Source organism: Macrobrachium rosenbergii, chromosome 47 (genome assembly GCF_040412425.1).
Source record: "Macrobrachium rosenbergii isolate ZJJX-2024 chromosome 47, ASM4041242v1, whole genome shotgun sequence".
In the NCBI taxonomy this organism is placed as follows: domain Eukaryota; kingdom Metazoa; phylum Arthropoda; class Malacostraca; order Decapoda; family Palaemonidae; genus Macrobrachium; species Macrobrachium rosenbergii.
Genome location: NC_089787.1, coordinates 32,060,327 through 32,085,757, shown reverse-complemented (window position 1 = coordinate 32,085,757; position 25,431 = coordinate 32,060,327). Strand labels below are relative to the sequence as shown.

The following is a 25,431-nucleotide window of genomic DNA, read 5'->3' as shown; positions in this document are numbered from 1 at the left end:
TCACTGAGCGAATCGTAAGCTAATTATCTCTCCAGTCAACGTATCCATTAACCCAGTCGTTCTAATTTTAGGTCGTCTTCGTCCACGACGAGTTTTTATGTAACCGTCTGATCATCATGTGCCTGTGACTGAGAACTTTTGCGAACATCCAGCCTCGTGAGTCGTCGTATTGAGGACAATTTCGCGCCAAAAAGTCGTCCTGTGATAGAACGAGTTTTCAACTGAGAATAGCTAGTTATCCTACAGCATGTCCTTCAAAGACAACCCCTTGAGAGAGAGAGAGAGAGAGAGAGAGAGAGAGAGAGAGAGAGAGAGAGAGAGAGTTCCCTTTTCTCCCCTCCACCCCACTCCAAAGAGCCTTCCCACATGGCAGCACCTGTGACCTGTATAAAAGGACGTCCGATCGTGCTAGTGCGTTCAGTGTCCCTTCGACTTCCTATTGGGCAACGACGCAGATAACTTATCTGAACGAACAACATGAAGGTAAGTCATAACGCTAAGTTTAGCACTTTTCGCTACGTTAAATTTTTGCTCAAATATCTCGCGTCCTTCGTACACTTAGTGGGTTTAAGAATCGGTATTTGAATTCTTGTAGGATAATTAGTATTAACAATAGTTTTCGGCAGCGATTCTACATTAGATATGAAGAATGGTTATCAAAAAGTCTTTCCTAATTCGCAAATCATCTGTCTGGAGACAATCTATGTTTTAAATATCATCGTTTTAGATCAATTGCTATTTTTTTTTTTTTGTATTGTGATTATTATTTTCCAAAATTCTTCAGAATTTAAGGGAACATTTTATGAATAGCTTCCTTTTAAAATAATCTTCGTTCATAATTACTGTAGTGATATTAGGAGCTTTAAAGAATTCTATGTATGACATCTAATCAGTTAGTCAGTTTCAAACTTTCTTCAGCACTCAAATAGTCCAAAGGTATTAGAACTATATGAAACTGTTCCTTTCTCCTTCATAAAAAAGAAATAAAATTATTGTAAAATATTATAACTGTATTAATCGCTAAATCATTTACTATATATTCAATTACTTTCTCAAAATCAGTCAGAAAGCAAAACAAGCAAATCTAACTATCAGCAAGGACAATCCCACAATGATTTCACTCTCGATTACAAAAAAAAAAAAAAAGCGCGCGAAACCGGATAGAATATTTTCACTGACGTTAAAAAACAAGTTTTCCCTTCTGGCGCCGGGTAACGGTTTTTAAATAAACGATCAGGGACGATGCATAACCCCAAGCGTCGTTCAAGGGCGCCTGGTGTCTTCCAGTGAAAGGGTGGCGTTTTTGACCCCTGCTGTCCTCTCGGCAAAGACACCTGATCCGGCGACGTCTGATTTTAATGGCGGAAGGTGGCCGCGGTCGTAACTGAATATTATTATTTTGAGATTGATTTTCGTAACTGCTATACGTACGTCAGCGCACTGATGCCACAAAGAATGACTTCCATACACATACATACAAGCATATATCTATACATTCATACATACATACATTATCAGATACATAAAAAGGAGAATTGCAAAGAAAACTTTTATACAATACAAAATTAGGTGAGAGTAAGGATGGCTTGATAGGCTGACTCTAATTAGCTTGCTTCTTGAAACTTCTTTGTGACTGTGACCCTTTGACCTGAACAGCGATTTAGGTGGCAGGGGTCAGTCAGTGATAGCTGGGCATGCCCTGAGCAGAAAAGGCCAAGAGATTAGCAACCCCATCCCAGGGAGACTTGAAGAGAACTGGAGGGTTACTTAATACTGGAGCCACTTCCTGAAAGGTGTATGGTGATATACAGTATATGTGTGTGTGTGTGTGTGTATAAACACTTTTATGTCTTTAGTAAAAGTGTAAAGTTGATTTTCATTACTTTCGCCTGATTAATTGACAGCCTTAGATATTTTTCAATAAATTTCTTTTTTATATGACAGACCTGCTATTCATCTTTATGCGCTATAGACTGGAAGAGAAAATTAATAGTCAATATGAGAATGAGAATTTCTTTTAGAGAGAAAATTTGACATTATTGTAAAAAAAAATCATTTCTACAGATTTGTCCATTGACAAAAATGCTCTGTAGCAAATTCAATAAGCACTGAACAGCAACCAAATATTTCAAGAAGTTTGTCTTCTCTCATCTACAACTGATCCGATGATTCTTCTTCCAGACCCTGGTTTTGCTGTGTCTCTTGGGCGTGGCCTTCTGCGCCCCTCAACTCGGAGAACGGGATGCTGCCCAGGATGAGGTAAGTAACTCGACAATAAGCCACAATTCCTGCGGGAGACTTGCTGATGACCGGAGGAAAGTGTAAAACAATTTCTAGCTTTGGTTCGTTTTCTGTCATTTTTTGGGAGGACTAAAGAATCGAATTTTCAAATTTTAATGTTTTTTAATATTTTTTCAAAACGTTTTAAGCAAGAATGCTGACGAACACTCTTTTCTTGTTAAAAAAAATAACTATTCTTCTTGCAACAGAATTAACTTGTTTCAGACTTCTGTTAATTTCACTTCCATTTCTGTATAAGTTTGTAGTTTCTTGAAACTCCTCTTTCAATCTCAACAGGAGTCAATTGAGCCCTTCGAGTTCAGCATGGCAGTCAACGACGATGAAAACACAGTCTACACCACCCGTCAGGAGTCTCAGGATTCCAATGGCGTCGTTCAAGGGGAGTACTCGTGGGTAGCGGCAAACGGCATCCGTTACATCGTTTCTTACACTGCTGATGCTCTCAACGGATTCCAGGTAAGTAGGGAGTTTAATTACGCATGTGGGTTTCAATTCATACTTATAAAAAATATTTATCTTGGTGGAGCTGAGAGTCTTGAAATCATCCATTTGAGTTTGTGTTGACAAAGACAGTGGAATGATTGTTTACTCTGTAATAAATTCTTAATTCAAGTTGAAGGTTATTTTAGCATTCATTTCACTTTTCATTTATCATATACTTCATATTTATTGGAAAGGACAACATTATCCAAATACGAAATCTTTTTTATTACTAAAGAGAGACAATCTTGTCCACACTACTCAGACACCAAACAACATATCCGTCTCTGAATAATACTGTCTAATCCTGTTGCCTTGCAACACAGTTGGAATCAATGAAGAGTATATGTAATGTTACTGACCGGCCCGATTCCATAATTCCAGTCCCAGATTCGCGAAGAGCCCACGGACATCGTAGTGAAAGTCCCCGCTCCTCAGCCAGAGTTCCAGAAACGTCGTTAAACACCATTCGTCTCGGCTGAGTCATCCGGAGGCGTTCGCCTCGTACAGTGTTGACATTCCGTCTAGACCTTGGCTTCTTCCTTTACTTTCAACAAAAATGAGCTCTATTTAGTACATTATATAAGTTAACTTTTTCGTGTGGTTATTATGCATCTTCTTCATTCTGCTCTTGTTTGGATTTTTGGGCTTGGCAGTTGAACTGGGCTATCATTCAGTCGATTTTAATGGATTTCCAAAGTTTGTCTTTAGCTATAGTTTTGAAGATAAGCACTCTGTCACTAGGTTTGTTTTATAAAACGATGATTACTTCTTTGAGTCTCTTGAACATGCTTTCTTGCGATTAGCTAACCTTTCATCGTGTAAATACTGTACATAAAACTCCACAGATAACTTTGATTGTTAAGCAGATTGTCTGGTAAAGGCTTTGTTTTGGTGTCAGTCATACTATGGACTTGCAAGAGGAAAGAAATATATCAAAAGTCGACACGAATTTGTACAGCCTATTTTGCCATTATCAGGACATCAAACTTTCTATGATGTTTGGTATTCAAGGGATGTTGAACTTCGGAACATCTGTTGTTGGAATTCCTAGAGGATCAGTCGGGAATGTTGTTGTATTTAAACTTTGTTGATCAGGATCAGTGATAGAATTTTCCACTGTCATCTGGCGCTGACGTTGTTCACTTGTTCATTTGTTTTGTTCTTGATCGAGTGTGCTTTGATTTGCTGTCGTGTAGCAGTACAAATAAACAGATTTCATTGAGAGTCTACTGTTTCATTCATTCCTCCAATACCAAATGATTCAGATGCTGTAGCAACTGATGTAGAATTCATATCGAGCAAAATCAAACAAAGGTACTTTTTGTTTTCTCTCTGTACAAGCTCTGTGCATAACTTCTGCAGAGAAAGAATAGGTGGGAAGGGGATACTTGGTTGGGCAAAGGATATTTGAGTACCAAAAGTCTGAATGTGCACAACTTCTGCAGAGAAAGCATGGATGGGAACGGGGTACTTGGATGGACAAAGAATATTTGAGTACCATGAGTCTGAATGGGCAACGAAGAATGATGAAAGGTGCTACTTTGGCATGTTATCTACGCGTCAAGAATCTACTTTGGTATGCGATCTACACTGTTTATCGCTGGAATAGAAAATTTCTTAATATTTTAATTACATTTTCTCTATTTTATATATATATGTTATTAAGTTTTACTATGTAGATATAATTCGAAAAATGTACTGCCTCTTGTTCATGTTTTCACGTTCACTTCTGAGGTGCTGGTACTAAACATGGCGGAAGCTCCTTGGGGAGCCGTGTTTAGTACTAGCCCCTCTGGGATCAAAGTATTATATATCATACACCCATTTCTATACTGTGTGGTCGACAAGTTATATTAATAAACGATATCTTTGTGCAGCCATCTACTTTACATTTACCATAAGGTGGCTTAAAATCTGTGCGGTGTAGATATTTTTTCCTTGTAGCTAACAAGCCGAAGTAGCACCCGATGAAATGAATATAAAATTGCCTAGACAGCTAGAGACTATTTTGGTTACTAGACACAGAGTTTTCCGGTAATTCGCCTGTAACTGGTTACAATGAAAGCAAGCACACCAACGCATTTATACAAACATGCAAACAGAAATTAAATCGAACATAAAGATTTTATTCAAATTTTCATTTTGTTTTCAGTATGATTTTTGTTTCCGTTTTAGCGCCTTATTGAAAAAATATGTTGAGAGGGAAAATTCCAATGACTCTAAGAACAGACAAGAAAGCTAAAGAATATCTAGATAACCAATTGAAAATATTCATGCAGTCAATGATTTACATAACCATAAACTCACACTTCAGTGTGGGTCTGAGTAGCAAGGCCAAGACATACCTGATATTTTAAATTTTCTGTGGATTCTGATTACCAAGTAGTTTGAAAGCCAACTCTCAGAAAAAGTATTACAAAATTAAAAAAGCAAAGGCTTATGAGTCACGACTACTGTACCTGAAGAGTACAGCGGATGGAAAAAAAAAAACTTTAGATTAGCCAGTCTTAGTAAATAATTCTTGTAGATTATCTTTTATATCGTGCAATATACAGTACAGACACTTAAGGACACTTGCTAAACAGCTGTATACACATGGGAGCCAAAAATCCAAATAGCAAAATGAACCTTTAACTTCGGTAACTCGATACTCACGGGGTTCCTCAGGTAAAACTAGATTGCATCAGATTTTAAAGTCACAGTGAGATAAGGAACAGTTTTTATAATTGAAAGTAATGCAAAGATGAAGCGAAACACATTTTAAGAGAACAGTGTGGACAATCATATTCGTTAGCTTAGTGATCAACAAAGTTCTTTTTAATCTCGACAAACTGTGAATGAACGTTGTCTCCGTAGGCTGATACTTAGTACAGAAATGAAAAGGATTAAGTGTCAACAGAATTTTGCGCTAGGACAATTGACAGCCTCGTAGACGCTCTCTTGCTCTCTGTTATAAGGATAACCGTAAGTTGAAGGAACGCTGAGCATTTTCCTTCACAACTATCAACTGACCACCAGGTACATAATTCACTGCTTAGGACAGAAGAAACTCAATGGTTATCATTGGGAAAAACCGTTCCTTGCCTGGTCCTTAACCGGACCACTGAGCTGATTAACAGCTTTCCTAGGGCTGACCCGAAGGATTAGACTTATTTTACGTGGCTAAACCAACTGGTTACCTAGCAACGGGACCTACAGCTTATTGTGGAATCCGAACCACATTATACCGAGAAATGAATTTCCATCACCAGAAATAAATTCCTCTAACTCTTCATTGGCCGGCCGGAGACTCGAACTCGGGCCCAGCAGAGTGCTAGCCGAGAACTCTACCGACTTGCCCAACGAGGAGCTAGAGAAGGGGGAGGCTGAGGAAGGAATGACGAGAAGGTAATTAAATCTGAAGAACGCTGAAAAGAATGACTAAGCCCGCCTTTGTTCACTGCCATCTTGAACTGACCTCATTCTCTTCAAGTACCCTGAGCCTCTTCAAATCGTTATATGGTAATGTCTGGACTTTTATGACTGTAATCTTTGTCTCTATTCCCTGTCGTTCAGGAGAGCCTTTGTCATGAATTATCTTTGGTGCTTTGTTCTTCGAATTGGGGTGATACTGAAGTGTCTTAAGCTTCAAAATGGTACTTCAGATCACAGCAGTGAAACTTGTACCTTAAACGTATTCTATTTTTATGCAATGGGTAGTAAGGAGTGATATCAATAAGCCATACTATGTAGGTCACAGACACACATTATATATATATATATATATATATATATATATATATATATATATATATATATATATATATATATAAATAGATAGATAGAAAAATATATATAACTTAACAGGTAATGAGAAATCAACTACCTGAAATACAAACTATAAGTTTTTTCAATTAACTTATAATATAACTCAGTCAGTAATTTAATGATGAAGTTAAGGAAGTGGTAACTCTCGTCCTTGACAAGCTGTAGAAGAGCCTTCAAGACATCTCTCCAACTTTAAAACTTATATATATATATCATTCAGAGGCGTAATGTCTGAATAATTTTGTTTTCCTGTACTTTGTTATTGTAAGTATTGTTGCGCACTATATATTTAAAGTATTGTAAACAGGTAACCAACGGTTTTGTACACTGAGTTTCCATTAAACACTGAATTGCACGCTATCAAACTGTGTTGAGTGAAAATGACCACAATATAGCGTTCTTGATGGAAAATTCAGAATAAAATGTTTTGATAATAAACTTAACCTTGTTGTCCAAGGGAAGACAGCAATACGAAGTGGTTTTGTGATAAACTCAACTGCTAGACCTTCCATGCATCAGCTTTGTTATTTATTTTCATTTTCGGTTATACCAGCATTTACATTAAGATCTATACTCATTATTCAATGCCAAGTAAGAACTTTAGCTGAATATTCACACAGGCAGTGCGGTGTAGTAAAGCTGTGAGAAGATAAGGTGAATTACCGCGCAGGCTGTCGGGAGGATGGCTGTGCTCAGTGACGTCATATGGGTAACTTGGTTCCTCGCCGCCATGTTGATCAGCATTTTCTCTTTGCTGTCATCCTCAGCAAACATAGGTCTAGGCCTAATTACAATTTTGTCAATCTTAACCAGTGAACATGGTTTATTTGCAATAGGAATCGAATGCAAGATATTACATAATGTATGTGCTCTTCAACTGTTAGAATTTTATCCTTACAAACCTATGGTTCATTTAGTTATGCAAAATGTTCTCCTCTCAGTCACTCACTCTCTCTCTCTCTCTCTCTCTCTCGAAAATAACGTCTCCTTCCTTTGCTCGACAAATAAATAAGTTAAGTATATCTTAGTTTAACCAGACCACTGAGCTGGTTAACAGCTCCCCTAGGGCTGGCCCGAAGGATTAGATTTATTTTACATGGCTAAGAACCTAGCAACGGGACCTACAGCTTATTGTGGAATCCAAACCACATTATGACGAGAAATGAATTTCTATCACCAGAAATAAATTCCTCTAATTCTTCATTGGCCGCTCAGAGAGTCGAACACTGGGCCAACAGCTTGCTAGCCGGTAGCTCTACCCACCCCTCCAATGAAGAACTGCTCAACAAATAATAGTCCCTTTTCATGCACATGAAAACAATTTCAATAAAATGTTCGTTCTCTCTCTCGTGTTGACTAGTATAGCCTATTCCCTTTGCAGTTATCCTTAACTACACATAGATCTAGGCCTAATTTCAATCTTATCACTCTTAACAAGTCAAATATGGTTTACTTGCATTAGGAATCAAACGGAAGATATATTTATGCACTTTAATTGATAGAAGTACTCATATAAGCCTATAGTTAATATATTTATCCACAATTTTAAATGTAACAGGTATACTAAACCAAACTAGAGTCAAGATGTTAAATACCTGAATCAAGAGTGGCAAAGTCATGCAGAGGTAAACGTTGTTTCGGTTTGTCATCATCCTTCAGAAGTTAAGCAATTCATGCCTGAGGTTTCCTACATAATAGCTTTGCTGAAAATGAAGCGAACACACTTGCGTATTTGGTGTTTATATGGTCACTACTTCTGCAGATGTTCACCCACTTCCAACACATTTAGAGAAACGGTAAAAGCTAACCTTTTCACTTTCAACATTGTCCCTCTCTGTGTTACAGCATCCATAAATAGCACATATCACCATGGCAATAACATACTCAATTCCAAAACCTCAAGAATTGTCACAAATTCATAAAAACTCCGCCTAACTGTTACCACGTGCAAGGGAATGAAGGCCGCTGGCTTGCCCAGCGGTTACCGATGAGCGCACCATGTGACGTCAGGCGCGTGAGAGTTGAAAAATCGACATCTGCCTTACTCACCTTTGGTGTAGTATACACAATGACTGCATTCCGTAGAAATACAGGTCAAGACGTTTACCTGTATCCACCATAGTTTACAATAATGTAACCAAAATATGTATATAGACCTGACATTGGCACTCACTGCCAAGAGAAATAATACTTCCAGTACGAAATAAGTTTTATTTATATTCCGAGTCGAATAGCCGGCGCGCCAAACCAAGCTAAAAGTTAAATTGATAAAATTGTTAGCAGATGACGGTGGTCACATATAATGCGATAAACTTGACAAATGTGGAAAGAAGACTGACCAATTTTGTGCGAGAAATACAATTTAAAGTATCGCCTTGATGCAGCAACAAGAATAATAAAAGTAATAAATCAAATACGTGGCGCAGCAAAAGATTTCTAAATGAAAACTGCCACGGAAATATTTTTTAAAAAATTTACTAATGCTGCACATGTATCAATATATAACTTATGTAGTATTCCGATATTTTTTATAATTCATATTGATACATATTTTTTTCCGAAAATTTTACTTCTCTCTGGGAAATTCTACCAGATGTGACATGTAAACATGGCGAGTGGGGCGGACGTCGTTCCAGCTCTTTCCGAAGTGGAATCGGGTGTCGAGGCTCTTACCGTGTCGGAAAATCATGAAAACGGCGAACAGGACAGCATGACCCAAGAAGAACCAACTATTACACCAGTTCAAAATGGTGTTGAAGTTCACTGGGGCTTTACACAGCAGGAGCTCTATCGGATCGCCCTGAAGTTTTACAAAGGTAGGATAGGATGGTTATTTGTTTCGTGTGATTATTCGTTAAATAATTTTATTAACTTATAAATAATTAGACTTCTGTTTGCTAGTTATGACGACCTAGGCTAAGTAGGCTGTGCCCAGTGTAGGCTAATTAAACGGGTATAAGTAAGGTAGCGTAGGGACCTAGGTGTGTGTCATGAGAAGCTAAGGTTAGCATAGGCTAGGCTGCGGGATAATTCGGAGGCAAAAATGCATAAGAGCACCTCAGAGGTTTTGGTCCTAACCTGATTTTATTTAGGCCATTAATCCCGACCATGGTCAGGTATTTCAAGTAGGAGCGAGATTATCAGATAGATTGGTAGTTAGGCTAACGGAGTAAATATCATAAGTTTATAGTTTTTGGTTTTGCTAATTTATTCTGTACTAAAATGTGCTCTTTAAATACAGGCCCAACCTACTGGATTACAAGAAATGGATTTGTGCTCTCCATGGATTATCCGTGATAGCCTAAAAGGAAAGTGCCTCTGTAGATGGAGGTGTACCATTAGCAATAGTAGGCATCAAATGGAATAAGACCTAACCAGAATTACAGTACCTTTACCAGACCTTGGATGACAAAAAGGAATAATAATTAATGGCAATATGCAGGTGTAAGACCTCTAGCCTAGGTGTGGCCCATGGTGGTGAAGTCTTCAGTTTCCACCCTGATAAATCCTTAGAGCTTAGTTTCTCGTAAAAACATGGCTGGCATTTATGAGTTAATTAGGGTCCCTCTACAACCTTGCAGCACTTTGTTATTGGTTCTGTATAAAAGTTTAAGGACAGTAAACCTTGAGGCTGAGAAAATAGAACAGGAATTCATCATCCATCCTCCAGTGTTGAAAACGGTGAGAACTTTAACTCTTTTCCTCTGCTTCTTGAGTCCTGACCCAAAAGTATGGTAAGGGAAAGAAGGGAGGAGGATGTTGAGATTGGCAATCCTTCTCTTTAGTTTTTAACATCCTTCTGTCCATAAATACATAACCTGGATAGTACTGACTTTCAAGGTTGAAAACTTGAAATTTATTGTATTTGGTAACCATGGAGGTGAATGAACATTGATTGTTACTGATGATTTGAGCTTGGAAATGGATGCTACTGAAGGATCTATTCTTAGGACTACCTCTCTCTCATAGTTTTTGCATCTTCATGTCATGACAGAAAGTTGCACGAGGGTGTTGACCAAAATCATTTAGTTGTAGATGATAAGCATGGATTCACTCCTCAGTGACCCTCAGAGTGAGGGACTACAGAACATTATTTCATCTAAGAGTACCATGAGATTTGGTTCTTATAATTTCAGCCATGTCTTTAGATTCATGGGGAAATCCACAGTTTTTAATGGAAAAATCAGAAGAATGTAGCTTCAGTAATGATGTTTATGTGCAGAATCCCAAAAAATTAGGGCCAAAAGGACAGTCAGACCTTACCAAAGTCGTTTTTCAGGACAGCTTGATCCTTACTTATCAGTTAGCCTTTTACTATGCAAGGGTAACAATACTATTCAACTGTCTTGTTATCACAAACTTTACAGTCCTGTTCAGTAGTTACAGGACTACTGTAATTATGACCATAACTAAGCTGACGTTAGCATTTCATTTTCATCTCAACCTTTCATTCCTTGTTTACTTGGTAGTTCTTGATACACAAGATACCGATTCTTGCTCTCTTACATTGTTTTGCAATTTTTTTTTCACATCTAGTAAATTAGGTACCCCAAAGATGCTTCATAATCTGTGAGTTACTTGTGCCAGTCTTCCATTAAACAAGAATATTGGGAGCTGCATTTTACATCACTAGAATAATGACTCAGCCCAAGTAGAATTTGTATCTTTTATGTATGGTAATACAGTGTATTCAAAATAAAACTTTTACATTTTATGGACACATTCTAGGTTTTAGATATCTGTTTCTTACATGAAAATCTGTTTTATTGAAAGTGCCCATCTCCCAGTTCTTCCAGTTGGTTATTGTCCTTGTAGCTGTTTATTAATGCTGCTGATATTTTGATGTGTGTTTAAGGGCTCCCACTGTTGAGGATCACTCATAACAGAAAAGTTCAGGACTTTCTTTATCAATTGGAGACTTATCAGTCAGCACTGCAACATTCTTGGTAGTATAACATAGATACAATAGGAACTTTTTACTTAAGGAATGTAACAATTCCAGTACTTTAAATTTTGGCCATTGCTACTAGACATGATTGCTACTAGACATGAGACTGAGTAGTAGCTGAAGGATGGCCTTGGAATGATTTGGTGACTAAGGAGCAATTGTGGCCAAGCAAAGCATTAGATGGAGAACTATTTTACTCAGAAAAGAGGGCATAGGCCTCATGTACCAGTGTCCTGTCCTGACAGCTGTGTTTTGGACTTTGAAGCAACAGTATAGAATAGTTAGTATGCCATTCAGATTAACATGCTTCATTTTATAGAGGGCTTTAGATGGAGAACATGAATTATTATGCATCTTTTACACGATGGATTTCATCTTTGATGTTAGTAATGAATAATATTGTCTGATAGCTTCCTTTTAGGTAGTGGGGTAAGTCACTGCCTTCAGAGAATAACTTATCCATAACTTTCTATTTATGCTGTTTTGTTTCATCCCTCAGAATGTAAATTGGTTCATGTCTTTAATTTGCATAATTTTGAGGGAAATCTGTTTGGCATTAGACCATTGTTTATTAATTTTGCCACTTTATAGGAATATCAAGTTTTAGTTTTATCAGCTGTGCTGATTAAACTAAAAAAATATATCTGTTACACAGTTAACATACAATCTGTAAAGATCCTTTCTGTATGCTATATTTCTTTTTTTCCAGATAAGGAAGGGAAGGCAGTAAATTTACGATATGCTGAGAAATGTCAATTAGTTGCTTTAACTCAACAAGTAACTCATGGCCCCTATGATAGTAGCTCTTCACCTCCAGTTGGTGTTTTGGATGTTGTTGGCAAGGATAGAAGGTAAATATTTATACAATCTTTATTTCAATTTGCAAAGGGTAAAGTTTTGATTAGGATGAAGTATATACTGTAGTAATTTAGCAGGTGGTTGATATTAATTTTTATAACAAATAAGAACTTATGTTTTCATAAGATGAAGTGTTCATTGAAAATGTCAGATCACCCATACTGTTATCAAGAGGTAATTAATGTTTATTCTGGTAAAATACCTCTTGTAAGTGCACAAAGATGATTTTGCCATTTTTGCCTTTGGAATATTTAATTCTCTTTTCATTGTTACTTCTCTCAGCACTGTAAGTTTTGGTTTAGGCACTGATGCACATTTTAAAGTGGGGGCTTTAGGCCTAAATTAAATAGCAAGAGATTGCTGTCACTAAAAAGATTTTGGGATGTGGTTATTTTCATCTTATTTTCAGATTGCATCACAGTATGCTGTCATAGTCTTGAAGTGAAATGTGAGTTTCTTGATGCTTATCATACTTTTATATATATTTTACTTATAAATGTTTATGGTTTTTTCTCAATTTTTAGGTTAGCTTGGCAAGCTCTGGGGTCTATGAGCAGAGAAGATGCCATGCAGCAGTTTATTGACAGCCTTAGTGATCTGGTTCAAACTTTTCGACCATATGTGGAAGCGCTCTGGGCTGACAAGATTGAGAAAGAAAGATTAGCGTAAGAAAATTTAATGTTCTTATCTGAAGTTATATAGATATTTTGTTTGTTAGCTTGGAAAATTGCATGGATCCTTTAGATCTAATTAATTATGTCTTCAACAGTGGATATGACTAGACTTAATCAGATTCTTTGTAGTGCTACCTTTGACTTGGTTAACCATGAACCTCTTGTGCAGAAGGTTTGAAAGTAGGTGTCATAGGCTTTATCAGGTTTTTAACTAAAAGCAGTTATTGTTGATAGTGATTTTGTGAGCTTAAATTTGTCAATTTAGCAGTTCCACAGATTAGTGGTTGGAAACTTCGTTGTGGTTACTCTTGAATATTGACATAATTCTTTACAAAGTAATAACATTGGGCATAAATGAAGATTATGGAAATCATGATAGTGATTGTATCACCCCTAACGACAATGAAGTTGTTGCAAGTCTTATTAGAGATTTTGAATGGGTCAGTACTGTAATGGGATACGAGTCTGCACTCCATAAAAACCAATTCTTTGATTACCAGACATTGTACTGCTCTCCCATTTCATGCTTCTGTATGTAGGTAACACAATGCACAATAGGTCTGAATATTAACAATGGTAAGTTTTAACACTGACTTCATCTTCATCATCAAATATTTTCCCATCAGCTCTTCTGTATTCTGTCTTGCACTCTTTCCTTAATTGCTATCAGGTCTTCAACTGTTCCCCTTTTCTGTAATTTCCTTGGCCCTCCCAAAGGTTTTCATCCCTCTGCTCTCACGTCTTCTGCTATGCTGACTAACTTTGCCTCATCCCTACTCCTCACATGATAAAACCATGTTAGTCTTGATATCTAAGTCTTTATTCCATCCTCTGAACACCACATCTTCCACCAATTCGTTATTTGGTTTTTGATCTTCCCAGTATAATCCAGTCAAGAATCTTGACATTCTGTATTCATATTTTTTCAAACTCTCTCCAATATCCTTGTTAGTATTAACGTTTCTGCTGCTGAGAGAAGTGCAAGCCTTATTAAGACTCTGTTGATTATCTACCTGGTATGTAGCCAAACTGACAATCATCGATTTTAATCATTTATGTCAGCCTTTCCTTCTTCACCTTTTCCAATATTTGCATAGCATGATCAAGCAATCTTATTCCTCTTTACCTTCCACATTGTAGTGCATACCCTTTCCTTTTTATACTTTTTTTTGTGAGACACCTTCCCCCCACTCCTTTGGGCCTATCTCTTATTAAGTCATTTGTTATTCCAGATGGTCTGAAGGCTATTCCATTTTTTCATCTTACTTGATGGCTCTTTTAACCCATTTTGGTCTTTGTTGGTCCATGTATAGTGGACAAGCATCTGAAGTGATCGGCTACTGAATGATTAACATTCAGTGTTAATTATTAAAATTTTTAAAGATCTTGAGTTATTTATGATAGGTAAATTGTGGATTAATGTCGTTGTAAGATGATCAATATCTAGGGTTATTTTCTCAACCTGCCACACTATAACCTAAATCTGTAATTTTTGTTATTATCTAACCCTTGAGTCTGTATCTTGTTTTGTGGGTAGTAAAATTCCTACTCAGAGTTTAAAGGTTATTATGGCAAATAATTTGTCTTTGGGAGTTAGGAATTTATTCTCAGGGAAACTTTTCTTGCAAATGAGGGAGGTAACTTCGTTGATTTATTCTTTCAGGAGAGAAGAGGAGGAAAGACGGAAAGAGGAGGAGGAACAAAGGAGAATAGAAGAGGAGGAACGATTACGAGAAGAGGAAGAGAGGAGAAAGCAAGAAGAGACGAAGTAAGATTTGTTTTCTTAGTTTGAAACTGATAATGTATTTCAGTGTAAATCATGGTTCCTGTAAATGTTTGCAACTACGGTGTTTTATATTTGAATTTTTACATGGCTGGAGGATTGTCTTTCTGCCAGATGAATGCAAGTAATGTTTGATGAAGGGGAGTTCCAAGCATGAAGTTTCATACAGATTTATGGGAAGTTTACAATTTTGTTCATTTAAAAAAAAATATAAAAATCAAAGCATGAAAACTGTTTTTACAATAGGACAAGTTTTTATACAAACCCATTTATCAAGAATAGCCTTAATTGTTTGGGACATATCCAGATGCAGTCAAGTGTAGAGTGGCCAAGAAAACATGCAGAATAGGTAGAAAACTTAGTCAGAGCAGGAGGGGCAGTAGACTTGGAGATAGGAGGAGGCAAATCACTCTGGGAGGCCGTAGGGCACATATGCAGTTCATAGTCAGTGTCATGTAGCAAGGACCCTGAATGAGTGGCAAGAAAGTAGAAGTAGCAGGTGCAGCAGACAAAAAAGGTAGACTCCTACCAAGGGAAGATGAGGAACCCTCAGAATAGGGAGACATTCGGGGATGCGAGAAATTCAGGCAAAAAGACAGATGACAAGACTGGAAAAGACCTGCTTCTTGGATATGCAGCTCTCACAGCATCGGGAGAAGGTGTGAAGGAGGTGAGGCTTCTTCAGAGGAGACTTGTGACTGTGCCCCAACAGATGAACCTTAAGACCCACCAGAGGAAGCAGGATGCTGCTTGAAGGCATTCCGCCTCTCACTTATATCACTGAATGAGAGGCCAATCTGTAGACAAATTGCAAGTTAGTTCAGGTAAATACTGCTGACCTTGCACTATGGGGGCTGTAATGGGGTTCCTTATGTGAGGACAGCATAAATGTAGTACAGGGCTTCCCTTCCCAAAAATTACGGAGCAAACAAACCCTGATAAGACGAGGCAAAGTTTAACCCCATGTTACGTGATCATTACTCCTGGCAAAGGAAAAACTCCAAATTAGAATTATGTGAACCTGAAATTAGCAGAACTCAATTCAGTGAAAATCTGTGATGTTCTGAAATGAACTCATTGAAAATTGCTTTGTAAAAGTGAGAAAAACTCCAAAACCTTAGGAGCCAAAGGCTGGCTAATTGTAAATAACTTAGGAAATGCCAGGCATCATGTTACAAAAATGAGTCAAGATGAAAATATATTAGTAATGACAGTCCTTGGAAGGCACAACACAAAAAGCAATTGAATATCTGTGGTGGTCATGGGATGAAAGGCAGCACATCTTGTCAGTAATGAAGCACATGAAAGATTGAATAAGTGTGGCATCATGGACCCAATATGGTTAGCTAGACAAGCGCAGTTGAATCTTTCTTTGCAACATTTAAAATTTTGTGTGGTATGGATGTTTTCTACACAGTCTTATTTGCTTAATTTGAGTTAATTCCAGTTTATACTCAAAATCAAGAAAGAAAATGCCTTTAAAGACTAAATTGCAATACTTGAATGAAAGACATTGGTTATGCCTAATTCATTTAGAAACTTTTAGGTCTAACAAAAGACAGTTGATCAGTTTGTTAGTCAGGGAGTTAAGAAGTTCATGTTGAACTAAACCATTTCTCTTCCAGGAAGCATTATTGTATAAAGATTTTAAAGTAGTTAACTGAAATAGTACTGCAATTATTTTGGTAGTTGAAATAATTTGTGTACATTTTTCCTTCCTTTCCATCCAGTAGTTAAGCATTTTATTGGCCTTTTGACACCTGTTTCTTTTCTGTAGAGTGCCAGTTTCGGGAAAATATTGCAATACTTATATTTTTTTAAATGTTTCCTTTCAGGAGGCAGATTCAGGAAGCCCTAAATCAACAGACGTACGAACAGTTTCGCAACTATGCCGAACAGCAATTTCCTGGTAATCCAGAGCAGGTCAGTTTTACTATGGTACTCATCTATTTAATTTTAGAGTGTAGATTATAATTTTTATAATGGGAGAGTTTGATCTTTATTTATATTTCTTAAAACAATGCTATTCCTTCTAGTTTCAGTAAATTTCTTTATGAGGGAGGTAGTAAGTGTTTTGAATAATGTTACTAGTTTGGTCTTCAACATCTAACTCTTATCTAAATTTTTTGGGTAAAACTTTTGTGTTCGTGTGTACGGTGTCTTTTCAACCATTTGTTTCTGTAAGCGAAGTGGACACTTCCACCTTTAACATTTGGAAAATTTTCATGTCATCTGATTGTTGTTACAAAACTGAAACAATTAACTGTAAATATAATTCAGATATTTTTTCTCTATCCAGCAAGCTGTGTTAATCAGACAGTTACAAGATCAGCACTATCAGCAATACATGCAGCAAGTGTATCAGCAACAACTTCTCCTTCAGCAACAACAACATCAACAACAACAACACCCAGATCAACAAGAGCATGAAACTACAACTGATGTGGTAATGTTGAGAATTGGTATTTATGCTGAAATATTTTCTGCTGTGTAATGTACAGTCAGCTCCTGGTATTCCCTGACAGGACACTGCATCTGACAAGAAGTATTTGACACTCCAGATTCACAGGATTCAAGTTTGCCACTTTGCTTATTCAGGTTTTACCATCAGTAATTGAAGGAATGCTTTTTAAGTTTTGTCGCCATCTGCATAAACCATAGACTTCTTACATAGAAGTGAAATCTAAAGATAATTATAGTTTAGTGTTCCATGAATAGATGAATTATATGGACATGTTACTCTATTTAATATATACATTATATGTATATGTATATATATATATATATATATATATATATATATATATATATATATATATATATATATATATACACACATATATATATACATATACATATAGTGTCTTAAATGTATGTATTATATGGACATAGTCTAATTTTCAAAAAGATATAGTATGTCAAAAATGTTTGGATTATGTGGACAGATTAGTCCATATCTTCAAAAAGATAGACCAAAAACATATGTTAAAATTTTGAAAGTCGCAAACACACAAGATTTACAAGAGTCAGTCTCTCTCTCTCTCATCTTCTTGAGGTATTTTAAGAAATATTGTTATTTATGGAGGCATTTAATTTAATATTGTGCCTTGTCTCATTAAATTTTGTAGGTGTCATAAGTTTATGAATAATCAATTAAAGAGGGGTGTAAAGATCAAAAATGAAAACCAAGGGGCTGTTGCAAAGATGGTACTGGTGACACAGAACTAATTTTTTTGTGTGTGTGTGTCTGTGTGTAAGAATGGGATTCTTGGATTGTTTACTCGTAGTTTTAACCGTGCATAATACGAAGAAAAGAATGTTGGTATGTATTATCATAATATTGATTACTGATAACTGCAAGTTGAGATTTTCTGAGTTCAGAGTACCAAAACCTTGAGCTGTTTATAGCTAACACTAACTTAGCATAGCCTATTGAACAGGTTGAATGTCCCTTTCTTGGGGAACAAGAATTATTTGTGGGTTTTTCAATTAACTTGGGCTAGTGTCCCTGACCCTTATGAATTAAGAGGAGCAACTATAGTTAATTATAAATGCAGGTACTTAATGAAATTCTGTTCTGTAAGGTTCTATTCCTTGATCTCTTTGTTGTTTTGACAACTGAACAGTTTCTCAATTTCTCATGATGGGTTGTCCCTTGTTAAAAGAAAATAACAGTCAAATTTTTTTAGCAAGTAAGTGAAAAATTAAAAATTATTTTGACCCGGCAGCAAGTCTTTCAGTTTTAGCTTTTTGGGAGTAGGTTACATTGTCTTTCAGAAGTTTGATAATGTATAAATTGTTTTACTTGGCTAGAACATTGCACCTAATGTGTATTTTTTAATTATTCAACTAACATACATTTTCACATTTAGGCTAGTCAAGAAAGTCAGACAGAGGGTGATGAGAGTCCTGTTCCTGTGGAAAATGGTCATGAATCAGATGGTGATGCAGAATCAGAAGACGAAGAAGGAGGTTTGTGCTTTAAAATGTTTTTTCTTGTATATTTTTCCAAGTGGAATAGTCACATTTTCTGATATTATGGAAGTGCCCTCTGTGCATCTCCTGTGGTGAACTGTAGGCATTACTAAATGGTGTTTGCAGTGTTCTTTCTTTCAGCTCCTAGCCCAACCCACTTTTTACCTTTTTACCCCACATCTGTTCCTTGCTCCCTGTCTTCCATCTCACTGTCCAGTCTCTCTAACTACTGTATTAGTTTATATTGCAACTGTCAGGTTTTTCTTTAGTTTCACCTTTATATCCACTTCTCTTTTGGATCTCGCGGTCTTGCTGCCCAACCACTCACATTCCCTCCTTTTACTGTCTTGACACTGAATTGCTGAAAGTGCCCTAGTACTAGGTTTTATAACCTAAATTTCGTGAGTAATTGCTTTCTTAGTAACATTAATAGTCAGGATAGTCATTCCGGTTGAATTTTGCCAACTGTTTTAGAGATTTTTCTGTATCGTGTTACGCAGTTCCTGTAATGGCCTGGTTAGCAGCAGATAATTTGCCTTTAACCTAAAACATGGATCACAAGCAATAGGAAGCCACTGGTGTACAGCCACCCTATAGAACCAATAGGGATATTAAATACAGTACATTCAGTTCTTGAAAGGAACTTTGGCCCTTTGTTAGGAAGTGTGAAAAGAGTTAACAGTGTAAACTCAGTGGTTTGAATAAAGTATATGATGATAGTAATATCAGGAAGTCTTAATGTTGTAGAGTTTGATGTGTCTTGTGAAATTCTAGAAAAGCCATTGATCATCACAATCCACAAGTAGGAAAGCTAGAATTGACTGCATGGCATCTCTTTTCCTTTCAATATATTAGAAGGAGAGTGTACAGTATAAGTATTTGGGAGAAATTTAATTGACTTGAAGTTCAATTTATTCAGTATATTTTATGAAATATCATTTCCTTAAATAATATTGGAACAAGCTGTAGTTAGATCATTGTTACATGAATAACAAGGTCTCATCCCTGTGAGAGGATGTCATTGAGATCATGTATGGTGTTCCTTAGGTTTTCCACATCCAGCGTAACTATCCAGAAGGTCTCATGAAAGATGTAATTTGGAAATGGAACAGATCTACTGTATGAAGTAGAGTAGTTACACATTTGTAAAGAGGAAAAGTTAGTCCATTAGTCAGAATTTTGGCTATTAGAGCATGTGTCAGTCTTGTACCAAGGCTTTTTTGGATATTTTCTGTTGAAAGTGAACCAGGTTGTGCATGAATGTTTAGAAATGTGTATTGCAGGAAATTTAATTTTGAGAAAACCTAAGACATGAGCAAAGAGTACAGTTTTAGCTAATTTATATTCTCATGAGACAATGGAGAAAGTTTTTTCACCTCTGCCCGTTTCAGACACCAGTCAAGATGTCGCACCCGCTTCCATGTGGACTAAACGTGATATTCAGGAGTTTAAAGAATCCATTAAACGAGAAGGTGGGGATGCTATCATCAAAGTCGGTCATGGAGAAACAGTCACTGTAAGTCCACAGCTTTCTTTAAAATTTATGGTATTTATATGAGAGACTTGTTGAGCACATGAGTAAAGCATACCAATGAGTAGCCATTCAAATTTGTTGCTGTCTAAGCGGAAAATATTTATCAAATTCAATTTTGTTAAAACTGCCAGTAATCATTATTTTAATATTGTTTCAATATTGCTAATGTGGAGAAATACAAGGTTTTACCAGTTTTGAAGATGATTATAGTCTTGTAAATGCAAAGATAATAGAAATTTGCATTAGAAAGAGTGAAGCCTTTTTAAGTTGACTTTGATTGAGTAAATCCTGAAAGGTAAGGTTCTCCAGATGGAATTGTATTTGTGATCTAGTCCCTCTTAAACTGAGACAGATTGTTGGAATAGGCAAACATGTGAGATGGTATGCAAGGTGGTGTATATAATGAAGGATTGTCTTTTAAACTTGTAAATTTCTATTTCACATTTTCGATAAAATAACTTTGGGATAAATTTCACCTTCATATTGCTAACGAAATAATTTTGTCTGATGCCTGTCATGTAGCTAGTGAATTGATAGCATTTTACAGTCAAGATTGGCTGATGCCTGCCATGTAGCCAGTGAATTGATAGCATCTTACAGTCAAGATGATTTTGAGGGTAGGGCTCAAAATTATGCCTATAAAAATAGTACTAACTTAATATTATAACTAAATGCCTAGTATGCATTCAACTAAATACTGTTCTTTCTCATCAGTTAACTTTGTGCATTGAGGAAGGCAGAAAATGAATGAAACTATAGATAAATGAGGTCTTCTGTATCAAGTTCACCTCTGTGCCTTTTGTAGCATCCACAAGTCTCCTTTCCTGACTTCTATATCTTTTGCTTCTTTTCCAGTCCACCAAGTGGATTTTGTTTACTTTGTTTTCCAGTATTATTCTGCCAATTCGACTCTGCCATCTTTTAACCTAGAAAACTTTTTCCTTTGCTCCTGCTATTAAGATTGTCACCCACAAACAGCACCTCCCAATTGCCTCATTTTATCGTTGCTTTCTCCACTACTATGGTAAACGGTAAAGAACTTCTCTGATCCATGATAAAACCCAACATTGATCTCAAAATCTTCTGATATAGTTGCCACTGCCTTCATTCTTAGGTCTTTTGTTATGGTATAGTAACATCAGATTTGGGAGAAGTGGGATATTTTTATTTATTGTACAGTACTCAGAATGTTCTCCCACAAGTTGGGGCAAGTCTTAGATGCCAGCAAATATAGTATATACTCCAGCCTATCTGAGCTGTTTGTTCTTTTTCTTCAACAGTGGAATTATGTGTATGGGATTCACTCATGACCCCCTATTAGGCTATTTTAATGTAATTGGTTTGTATGAAAAATTCAGCTTTGTTTGTAAAACAAAACAAAATGGAATTTGTAATATCACTTTAACTTCTAGAATTTGTAAATGAATAGGAATTAGAAGTAATTCAAGTACAGCATTTACCTGAAAATGTACTCAATATTTGTTTTTAAGGTACGTGTTCCAACCCATGAAGATGGTACCTGCCTGTTCTGGGAGTTTGCTACAGACAGTTACGATATTGGTTTTGGTGTTTACTTTGAGTGGACTAAAGACACCAGTAATGTAGTGTCAGTTCACATCTCAGAAAGTGAAGATGAGGAGGAGGAAGAGGAAATTGAAGGTAAGTTCTCTTGTTGACATATGAGTTGGTTTGGCTGAGGGGGTACGTAGGATTGTTCCAGTTTCAACCGAAAGTTAATGTTAAATCTTGGACCTTAATCATCCATAAATACTTTGTAATCTTCAATTTAATTATATTTTTGTAATTTTGGGGGGCTTGCCAAATGGTTCTTTATTAAGTGAGTGGTGGAAATTGGGCCAATTTGCTGTTAAAGAATTTGGACGGCTATTTGAGAATACTGTATACTAAAGGAAATAGATGAAGAGCTAAAGGAATGCTCCAGAAATCTTTAACACTGGCTGTGGTGCACTGCGGAAGACCACTGTGTAACGATATCCCCCAGCCGGTATTTTTAGAAGGAAGTAAGGATGGTCATTACCAGGAGAGTGAAGAACCAGGTTAAAGTAGTTAATGTAATAATAATAATAAAGGGAGTTGTTTGTATAATGAGAAAATATTTATAAAAATATTCAGCCATCTCTAACTGTCAGCATTTGAAAGGCTCGTGAAGGGCAATCAGCTGTGCCTGAGTATTCCTAGAAGTTAAGCAAGACTACCATGTCACATTTGTAAGACTCACATACAGCTCTCCCTATAAGTTCTTAACCCAAAGGTGAAACTACTGTGTAGAGGAATGGAATGGGCTAAAGTAAAAGTCAGAAAGCAGTGCAGCTTAGGTATATATCATAAAGGATAAGTTTCCTTTCAGGAAAAGAATTCAAATAACTAATATTATGAGACTGAGAAAATATTCTATTTAACAGGTTGGAAATAAAATTTTATAGAGAGGTACAGTATATATATTGAACGTAAGGTACATACTTTGTAAAGGAGGCATATTTTAGCCATACTAAATACTTTTGTTGTTCACAGTAAAAAGGGGTATAATTTTGACCTCGTCAGTTGAAAGAAAAGAGGACAGTATCAAATATATTTTTTGAATCTTTGCACTCGGGTTGTTTTCTTGTACAGTAGTATATTACCTCAGCTTTTTTTAAAGTAATAAAATAAATATTTAACAACATTTCAGGTGAAGGAGATGATGTCGAACGTTTAGCTGGTAGGAAGCCTGAAAGTGGCCGACCATCACAGTCTGTAATTATTCCAGTATATCGTCGAGACTGTCATGAAGAAGTGTATGCAGGATCACATCCGTACCCTGGTACAGGTGTTTACTTATTAAAGTTTGATAATTCCTATTCCCTTTGGCGTAGCAAGACCCTTTATTACAGAGTTTACTACACAAGGTGAATAGCAGTTCAGTAGAAAACATATTTCCTAAAAAAAATCCTCAAAATGCTCTCAAATTATGAGCAGAGGTTTATTACTTAAGTGTTGGACCAAAGTTATAGATGCATAAACCACCAGATTAACTTTCATATTTGAGTACTGTGTGATACCTGAAAGTGTTAGAGCAGGGTTTTGGTATTGAAAGCATATTTTGTTTTTCGGTTAGGTGGTATGTAATGTATTACGTAATTCAGTTGACTGCTGTAAGAGGCATAATAAAATTTTGTTTTTGTATATTGACTCTCAGTAAGAAGTTCATGGGGTACACTTTTAGATATAGATACACTTGCGTGTATGGTTTGTCTAACAGGAGATTTCTTTACTGATGGTAATTATATTTCTTAACATTGTGTTCAAAAGTGTGGTTTTTGCCTTTTAGAAAAATTGCCATGAAACTCTGATCATCATAGTACATTCATTTGTATATATACTGTATATGCCTTTCCCTTGCCCATTGTAAATATCAAACAGTACATTTCTTTACCGATAGCTTCAATTATATAGCCTTTGCATTTTTGATCTCTTGTTAAATCGAAATAAAGATTTTATATGTGCAGAGTATAAGAGTAGATAACCGTAAGGATCCTATATGCATTATCGGGCATTATGAAAAATCCTATGTGAGAGATACTCCTAACACCTGTGGTTATTTTTTGGCTGTTGATAATGCAATAGCTATCATATGCTTTTGAGACAGAATTGAGAAGTAACACTTTAGGCTAGCAAGCTCCTCTTTACCTCGGATGTAAGTTATTGCTTTGCTAATGTTTATATTTTTGCTACTGATAAGGAGAGAAAAATAAGGGCAGCAATTTTCCTATTTCTATGGAGAAGATACTGTATTCTGTTTTATAATTATACAGTATTGGATATTATGTGGCGTAGACAAACTAACAGCATCGAGGAACTACAAGTTTCATTTAGCACAAAATTTTCATAAAAATTATCCAAGAAAGAAAGATCACTTTTTTTGGCTTGCGGTTATAGAAAAAGGGAATGTGTAAGCCCTAAAGTAACAATAAGGAGCAGATGGGAATGTTTAATTCTTGAAACAGATCTTGAAGTACCTAGTACTTGTTCTGATCAACTGCGTAGAGCATGATTGATTGAGCAATATCTTCAGTGGCTTTCTGGCTTCTCTTTTTGCTATTAGATCTGAAATTGTCTCATTTGATTGATGATTTTGTGTAAATATTTGGATAGTCTCTTTTGTAACAAGATGTTTTGATAAGTGAAAGGTGTTTCATCATCTGATTATTATCTTTCATGTCTTCAAAATCTATATTTTTATGTTTCTATTTTGCAATTATAGATGGAATAATTGTGTTTAGGTGTTCTGTTGCTTTTTTATTGAACTAAATAAAAACAAATGATGGAATATGTACCTTAATCTGGTAATGCTGTTTTATAATGAAACCATGGCCTGATAATTTGTACAAAGTATGATCAGATGAATATTATATTTTAATTTGGGTTCATAGCATATCTTAACTATTTGTGCAGTTGATAATAACACATCATTGTTGAATTTCTTTATCACTTGCACAAGTAAAATGCTGTATTTATTTATTTGTAGAGGAATAAGTTTGCATTTTAAGAAATTCTTTAATTTGCAAAAAAGCCCTTGTGATCCATGGACGTATGCTGATGGGAATGTTGAGTGTCTCGTAATGAGCAATGGTGTTGGTAATTAGGCTAAGGTATTTGATTTGATTTTTTTGTCAGTTAGGTATGCCTATATCTGATAGGCCTCAGAAGCTGTCCAGATCCCACATATGCATTATAGTAAATAAAGATCTATTTTATGAAAAGGTTTAGAGATTTTGCTAGCTATCCTATATTTACAGCATTGCATGTTGGACATTTTCAGAATTTATACTGGTAAGAATGATCCTTAATACACTGTCATGTAGTATACAAAGGAAAATAATTTTGGAATTTCATATTGGCAAAATTTGTTTTGGGTTATATAAAATTTGGGCAAAGCACTCCCTAATTTTGGCTAAGTTCATTGAAAATTATTTTAGATTGATGCAGTTTAAATATCATATAATTGCAAATTAAACTTGTAACATTAGGTAAAGAAATTCTTAAGAATATTAATGCATGGTTACCCCTC

General features: G+C 36.0%; 2 protein-coding genes across 2 annotated transcripts; both read left to right on the top strand.

The window, feature by feature from the left end:
- The first annotated feature begins 276 nt into the window (after window positions 1–276).
- On the top strand, window positions 277–4,008 carry LOC136830741 (pupal cuticle protein Edg-84A-like). The gene is made up of 4 exons (XM_067090554.1): window positions 277–483; window positions 2,182–2,259; window positions 2,578–2,757; window positions 3,166–4,008. Exons 1-4 carry the CDS (start codon window positions 478–480, stop codon window positions 3,241–3,243), a joined length of 342 nt encoding a protein of 113 aa, XP_066946655.1. The 5' UTR covers window positions 277–477; the 3' UTR covers window positions 3,244–4,008.
- Window positions 4,009–9,178: 5,170 nt separating this feature from the next.
- On the top strand, window positions 9,179–25,123 carry LOC136830740 (Golgi resident protein GCP60). The gene is made up of 10 exons (XM_067090553.1): window positions 9,179–9,407; window positions 12,249–12,390; window positions 12,922–13,062; window positions 14,735–14,839; window positions 16,690–16,777; window positions 17,154–17,300; window positions 18,727–18,826; window positions 20,221–20,345; window positions 21,854–22,022; window positions 23,053–25,123. Exons 1-10 carry the CDS (start codon window positions 9,200–9,202, stop codon window positions 23,271–23,273), a joined length of 1,446 nt encoding a protein of 481 aa, XP_066946654.1. The 5' UTR covers window positions 9,179–9,199; the 3' UTR covers window positions 23,274–25,123.
- Window positions 25,124–25,431: the final 308 nt, after the last annotated feature.

What these genes read in the sequence shown, in the direction of transcription:
- LOC136830740 (XM_067090553.1), top strand. Translation starts at nt 9,200, where the DNA reads ATGGCGAGTGGGGCGGACGTCGTTCCAGCTCTTTCCGAAGTGGAATCG. An exon ending in TTCCTGGTAATCCAGAGCAG is followed by an intron (nt 16,778 to 17,153) that starts GTCAGTTTTACT and finishes TTCTCTATCCAG; the next exon opens with CAAGCTGTGTTAATCAGACA. An exon ending in GGAGGAAGAGGAAATTGAAG is followed by an intron (nt 22,023 to 23,052) that starts GTAAGTTCTCTT and finishes ACAACATTTCAG; the next exon opens with GTGAAGGAGATGATGTCGAA.
- LOC136830741 (XM_067090554.1), top strand. An exon ending in GGGATGCTGCCCAGGATGAG is followed by an intron (nt 2,260 to 2,577) that starts GTAAGTAACTCG and finishes CAATCTCAACAG; the next exon opens with GAGTCAATTGAGCCCTTCGA. An exon ending in ATGCTCTCAACGGATTCCAG is followed by an intron (nt 2,758 to 3,165) that starts GTAAGTAGGGAG and finishes CCATAATTCCAG; the next exon opens with TCCCAGATTCGCGAAGAGCC.